General features: G+C 43.0%; 1 protein-coding gene across 1 annotated transcript in view; it reads left to right on the top strand.

Annotated features, from left to right (window-relative positions):
• The first annotated feature begins 2,847 nt into the window (after positions 1-2,847).
• Positions 2,848-7,495, top strand: part of mxra5a (matrix-remodelling associated 5a) — a 38,343-nt gene continuing 33,695 nt past the window's right edge. Inside the window, exon 1 of the mRNA XM_043692722.1 lies at positions 2,848-3,047. Coding sequence (XP_043548657.1) covers positions 2,848-3,047 — 200 coding nt within the window. The remainder of the gene's footprint in view (positions 3,048-7,495) is intronic.

The following is a 7,495-nucleotide window of genomic DNA, read 5'->3' as shown; positions in this document are numbered from 1 at the left end:
GAAAGAAACAAACTTTGTAGTGAATGAAACCTTTAAAGAGCAGGTGTGCATGCTGGAATGGATAGAGAGAGAGGAAGCTGATGTGCTGAAAATTTTGGCAAACATTAAAATTGACAAGTCGCCAGGCCTGGACCAGATTTGTCCTCGGCTGCTTTGGGAAACAAGAAATGCAATTGCTTTGCCACGTGCGAAGATCTTTGCATCCTTGCTCTCCACTGGAGTCGTACCTGAGGACTGGAGAGAGGCAAATGTAATTCCTCTCTTCAAGAAAGGAAATAGGGAAATCCCTGGCAATTACAGACCAGTAAGTCTCATGTCTGTTGTCTGCAAGGTGTTAGAAAGGATTCTGAGGGATAGGATTTATGACCATCTGGAAGACCATGGCTTGATTGAATGCAGTCAACACTGCTTTGTGAGGGGCAGGTCATGCCTCACAAACCTTATCGAGTTCTTTGAGGATGTGACTAGAAAAGTTGATGAGGGTCGAGGTGTGGATGTGGTGCATATGGACTTCAGCAAGGCATTTGATAAGGTTCCCCATGGTAAGCTCATTCAGAAGGTCAGGAACTTAGCTGTCTGGATACAGAATTGGCTGGCCAACAGAAGACAGCGAGTGGTAGTAGAAGGAAAATATTCTGCCTGGAAGTCTGTGGTGAGTGGTGTTCCACAGGGCTCTGTCCTTGGGCCTCTACTGTTTGTAATTTTTATTAATGACTTGGATGAGGGGATTGAAGGATGGGTCAGCAAGTTTGCAGATGACACAAAGGTTGGAGGTGTCGTTGACAGTATAGAGGGCTGTTGTAGGCTGCAGCAGGAATTGACAGGATGTAGAGATGGGCTGAGAGATGGCAGATGGAGTTCAACCTGGATAAATGCGAGGTGATGCGTTTTAGCAGGTCGAATTTGAAAGCTGAGTACAGGATTAAGGATAGGATTCTTGGCAGTGTGGAGGAACAGAGGGATCTTGGTGTGCAGATACATAGATCCCTTAAAATGGCCACCCAAGTGGGCAGGGTTGTTAAGAAAGCATATGGTGTTTTGGCTTTCATTAACACGGGGATTGGGTTTAAGAGTCGTGAGATCTTGTTGCAGATTTATAAAACTTTGGTTAGACCGCACTTGGAATACTGCGTCCAGTTCTGGTCGCCCTATTATAGGAAAGATGTGGATGCTTTGGAGAGGGTTCAGAGGAGGTTTACCAGGATGCTGCCTGGACTGGAGGGCTTATCTTATGAAGAGAGGTTGACTGAGCTCGGACTTTTTTCATTGGAGAAAAGGAGGAGGAGAGGGGACCTAATTGAGGTATACAAGATAATGAGAGGCATAGATAGAGTCGATAGCCAGAGACTATTTCCCAGAGCAGAAATGACTAACATGAGGGGTCATAGTTTTAAGCTGGTTGGAGGAAAGTGTAGAGGGGATGTCAGAGGCGGGTTCTTTACGCAGAGAGTTGTGAGAGCATGGAATGCGTTGCCAGCAACAGTTGTGGAAGCAAGGTCATTGGGGATATTTAAGAGACTGCTGGACATGCATATAGTCACAGGAATTTGAGGGTGCATACATGAGGATCAGTGGTTGGCACAACATCGTGGGCTGAAGGCCCTGTTCTGTGCTGTACTGTTCTATGTTCTATGTACTGTGAACATGTAAATTAAAGGGCGACTTGGTGACAGATGTTGACCTCTGTGTAGTTATTTCAGTATCATACAGTTATTTGGATGGAATTGGTGTGCATGGATATGGGGAAAGACTGGAGATTGATGCTAAGTAATGGTCACATTGACAGTCTAAGGAGACAGACTAGGTGGTTTCGGACTCAGATGAGGCAAAATTTCTTCACCCAGAGAGTTGTAGGGCTATAGACCTCACCACCACCTTTTTAAGGGTCATTAATGGTAAGAAATGCTTGCCATGTAAGTGAGACCCACACCCTGGCAATTAATTTTTAATAAAGAAGAGAAGGGAGAATATAATGCAAGCTTTCCTCTGCTGCCTCTCTTTTGCATACAGAAAACTGAAAACACTGAACAGTGTGATGTGGCACGTGGAATCATCGATGTGAAGCACCAGTGGGATGCCATATAGAAACATAGAAAATAGGAACAGGAGTAGGCCATTCTGCCCTTTGAACCTGGTCTGCCATTCAATATGATCTGATCATTCACTCAGTACCCTTCAGCTGCTTTCTCCCAATACCGTTGATCCCTTTAGTCTTAAAGAATGATATCTAAATACTTCCTGAAAATGTTTTCAATCACTTTGCAGTGGGTCTGGAGTCACATGTAGACCAGACCAGATAAGGATACAAATCACCTTCCCTAAAGCACATTAGTGACCCAATGAGTTCTTATAATGGCCAACTGTGGTTATATGATCACCTTTAGGCGAGTCAGTTATTCCAGATTTTTATTGAATTCAAATTTTGCCATCTTCCACCATAGGCATTAGAACCATGTCTTTGGAACATGACTGAGTGTTCTTCATTACTAGTCCAGTGACTTTATCACAATGCCACCACCCACTTGCATGTCCTTTTCTTCCATCATTGCCAACACTTCCCGTTTTGGTTAATCGCTGATCAATGCCTAAATGGTTTCTTTCTTTTTTTCTGACAGGACAAGCTGGAACCTGGTGCTACTCCCAGGCCATTGTTTGCACGGTTAAGCAGCCTTCCTTTTCCTTGATGGATCACTCACCACTGAAAAAATGGCGATATTTTGACATTTCCTGAGAGGGTAACGGGTAGAATTGGTACCGCCTCTGCGCTTCAAAGTGGACAACATCGTCCATCCTTCCGCGACACACCTTGTAGAAATTCAAGCACTTCTTTGTGGCAGGGCGGCGAAGATGCGGGAGATTTTGTGCAATATGGTTAATGCAGTGACCATCTCATTGGTTCTGATTCTGTCTCTGGGATATCCATGCCTATCCATCTTCTGTCCTAATTCCTGTACCTGCTATTTCTCAACTGAAGTCCACTGCACGTTTCGGTCACTAAAAGCAGTGCCATCCAGATTACCGATGATGGTGGAAAGAATCAATTTAGGGTTTGTATACCTCTAGATATACTTGCAAAAAATCTCTTGTATAAGCATAAATATATTGTTGAAATGTCTAATATGAGCACTTACATGTGAGCATAAGAAGTATAGTTAGTAAATTTGCAGATGACACCAAAATTAGAGGTGTAGTGGACAGCAAAGAAGGTTACCTCAGATTACAATGGGATCGTGATCATATGGACCAAAGGGCTGAGAAATGGCAGATAGAGTTTAATTTTGATAAATGTGAGATGCTGCATTTTGGGAAAGCAAATCTTAGCAGGACTTATACACTTAATGGTAAGGTACTAGGGGGTTTTGCTGAGCAAAGAGACCTTGGAGTGCAGGTTCATAGCTCCTTGAAAGTGGAGTCACAGGTAGATAGGATAGTGAAGAAGGTGTTTGGTATGCTTTCCTTTATTAGTCAGAGTATTGAGTACAGGAATTGGGAGGTCATGTTGTGGCTGTACAGGACATTGGTTAGGCCACTTTTGGAATATTGTGTGAAATTCTGGCCTCCTTCCTATTGGAAGGATGTTGTGAAACTTGAAAGCATTCAGAAAAGATTTACAATGATGTTGCCAGCGTTGGAGGATTTGAGCTATAGGGAGAGGTTGAATAAGCTGGGACTGTTTTCTCTGGAGCATTGGGAGCTGAGGGGTCACCTTATAAAGGTTTATAAAATCACGAGGGGCATGGATAGGATAAATAGACAAAGTCTCTTCCCTGGGGTCGGGGAGTCCAAACTAGAGGGCATAGGTTTAGGGTGAGAGGGGAAAGATATAAAAGAGACTTAAGGGTCAACATTTTCACGCAGAAGGTGGTATGTGTATGGAATGTGATGCCAGAGGAAGTGGTGGAGGCTAGTACAATGCAACATTTAAAAGGCATTTGGATGGGTATATGAATAGGAAGGGTTTGAAGGGATAAGGGTCGGGTGCTGGCAGATGGGACTAGATTGGGTTGGTGTGTTAGGTCGGCATGGACGAGTTGGGCCAAAGGGTCTGTTTCCATGCTATACATCTCTAAGATTCTAACACTCTATGACATGGATCATACAAACCATCAATGATTGAACACTATAGATTGAACACTAAACAGTTTTTCCTGAGCATGGACTGAAAACTGAAGAGAAGAATTTTAACCAGAAAGGCTTGTATGATAATCCAGTAGTTATGTCATCGCTATAAATGAGATTGGCTTTTTAATTCAGATTTATTTAATTAACTGAATTTAAGTGTTGTGTTTCTGAACTCGTGCCTTTGTGTGGTGGGTTGCTAGTAATCAATATGCCGCCGTTCCCAATAACATTTTGGAAGAACATTTTGGCCCATCAAATCTCTTCCATCATTCACTGTGATGATGGCTGATCTTCAACACCAATCCCACTTTCCCTCCTGTTCTTCATATCCCTTGATTCCCTTAAAAACCAAACGTCTGCCCATCTCAGCCGAAATGATGGAGCATTTGTAATCTCCTGAGGTCGAGAATTCCAAAGATTCACAACTCTTTGAGGGAAGAAAAACTTTCTAACTTTAGCCCAAAATGATTGGCCCCTTTATCCTGAGTCTGTACCCTTAAGCATTTGACTTCCCAGCCTGGGGAAACAGCCTCGCAGTATCTCTCCTGTCAAGCCCCTTCAGAATCTTGAATGATTTAATTAATTTAGCAGTGATGGCTCGAGGGAATGTATGAACTCAATGTACTCAATCTCTTATTGAAGCACAAACTTTTTATCCCAGGGAGGTATCCAATGAATCTTCGCTTACTGTCTCCTATACAAGTGCATCCATCCTAAAATATAATGACCAAAACTGGACAGCAATTTAAATGCGATACCATTAACCCCTCAGGTTCACAAAATTATGAGGGGCGTGGATAGGATAAATTGACAAAGTCTTTTCCCTGGGATCGGGGAGTCCAGAACTAGAGGGCATAGGTTTAGGGTGAGAGGGGAACGATATAAAAGAGACCTGCGGGGCAACTTTTTCACACAGAGGGTGATACGTGTATGGAATGAGCTGCCAGAGGAAATGGTGGAGGCTGGTACAATTGCAACGTTTAAGAGGCATTTGGATGGGTATATGATTAGGAAGGGTTTGGAGGGATATGGGCCAGGTGCTGGCAGGTGGGACTAGATTGGGTTGTGATATCTGGTCGGTGTGGACAGGTTGGACCGAAGTGTCTGTTTCCATGCTCTACATCTCTAAGATTCTATGACTCTATAATACCCTATGCAAAGTCACAGTGTGCATTATTTATTTTCTAATGACTTGTACCTGCATAAAAACTTTCTATTCTAACACATGCTCATTAGACTCAAACATTAACTCTATTGCTCTCTCCACAGATGCTGCCAGACTTGCTGCATTTTTCTTTTCATCAGTTTCTGTTCTTGTTTCTGATGTCCAGCATCTGCAGTTCTTTGTTTTATTTTAACATACTAACATCCCGTGCCTTGTACAAAACTTGCAGAGTTTTTAGAATCTTGCACAAATACACCCCAATTCCTCTGAGCATCAACATTTACAAGCTGCACGTCTATCAAAAATATTTTCATTCCTACAACCAAACTGAGTAACCTCACACTTCCCACATTCAACTCTGTCTGCCACTTTATTGTGCACTGACTAACAAAAAACAGCACGGCACAGGAACAGGCCCTTCAGCCCATCAAGACTGCGCCAAAACACGATGTCTTTCTAAGCTAAAAACCTTTTACCTCTATGTGGTCTGTATCCCAATTCCCTGCTGATTCATGTATCTGGCAAGATGCTTCTTAAATACAGTCATAGAGTCATAGTGATGTAGAGCACAGAAACAAACCTTTTGGACCATTTTGTTCATGCCGTCCAGATATCCTAGATTAATCTAGTCCCATTTGCTAGTATTTGGTCTATATGCCTTTAAACTCTTCCTCTACAGATACACATTCATATGTCTTTTAAATGTTGTAACTGTACCAGCCTCCACCACTTTCTCTGGCAGTTCATTCCATACACACACCACCCTCTGTGTGAAAAAGTTGCCTCTTAGGTCCCTTTTAAATCTTACTCCTCTCACCCTAAACCTATGTCCTCTAGTTCTGGACTCATCCACCCCAGGGGAATGACCTTGTTTATTTACCCCTTTTAGACTACCCCCACCCCACACCCCCACCGCCCTTTTTCTTAAACCTATGCACCCCTAACAATTGACATTTCTATTTGGGAAAAGACTCCGGCTATCCATTCTATCTATGCCTGTCATAACTTTACACGGTTCTATCAGGTAGCCCCCTTAATCTTTTGGCGTTCAAGTGAAAACAAACCGAGTTTATACAATTTCTTTTCATAATCAATACCCTCCAAGCCAGGCAACATCCTGTAAATCATTCCTTTACCCTTTCCAAAATCTTAACATCTTTCAGTAATATGATGACCAGAACCTTACACGATATTCTAAATGTGGCCTAACTAAAGTTCTATACAGCAGATGTTCTAGACAGCTGTTGACTTGCTAAGTTTCATATTCCATGTCCCAATCAATAAAGGCCAGCATGCCACATGCCTTCTTGACCACTTTATCCACTTGGGTTGCCACTTTCAGGGAACTGTGGACTTATACACCTAGATCCTTCTGTTTGATGATGCTACGAAGGGTTCTACCATTTACTGTATACTTCCCTCTTGCACTAGATCTTCCAAAACACACCATCTTCTGATTGTCTGGATTAAACTCCATCTGCCATTTCTTCGCTCAAGTCTCCTGCTGTATCCTTTGGCAACCCTCCTCACTATACACAGTTCACCCAATCTTTGAACCACCTGCAAACTTACTAACCAGCTCACTGACAATCTCCTCCAAATCATTTACATATATTAAACAACAGGAGTCCCAGCACTGATTGCTGCTGGACACTACTGGTCACAGATCTATGATCAGAAAACCACCCATTCACTCCTACTCTCTGTCTTCAATGCTAAGCCAGTTCTGTGTCCATTTTGCCAGCTCACTGCAGATCCCATGTGACTTCACAATTTGTATCAGTCTGCCATGAGGGAGTTTGTCAAAGGCCTTCATAAAGTTCATACAGACAATATCTACTGCTCCGCCTTCATCAATCAGCTTTGTCACTTCAAAAACTTAATCATAGAACATAGAACATAGAACAATACAGCACAGAACAGGCCCTTCGGCCCACAATGTTGTGCCGAACATTTGTCCTAGCTTAAGCACCCATCCATGTACCTATCCAATTGCCGCTTAAAGGTCACCAAAGATTCTGACTCTACCACTCCCACAAGCAGCGCATTCCATGCCCCCACCACTCTCTGGGTAAAGAACCTACCCCTTGCACCCTCTCCAAAGCTTCCACATCTTTCCTAAAGTGAGGCGACCAGAACTGCACACAGTACTCCAAATGTGGCCTAATCAAAGTCCTGTACAGTTGCAACATCACTTCACGACTCTTG

The sequence above is a fragment of the Chiloscyllium plagiosum genome, chromosome 6 (genome assembly GCF_004010195.1).
Source record: "Chiloscyllium plagiosum isolate BGI_BamShark_2017 chromosome 6, ASM401019v2, whole genome shotgun sequence".
Lineage (NCBI taxonomy): Eukaryota > Metazoa > Chordata > Chondrichthyes > Orectolobiformes > Hemiscylliidae > Chiloscyllium > Chiloscyllium plagiosum.
The sequence above is the reverse complement of the archived record's forward strand: the minus strand, read 5'-3'. Positions and strand labels throughout refer to the sequence as shown.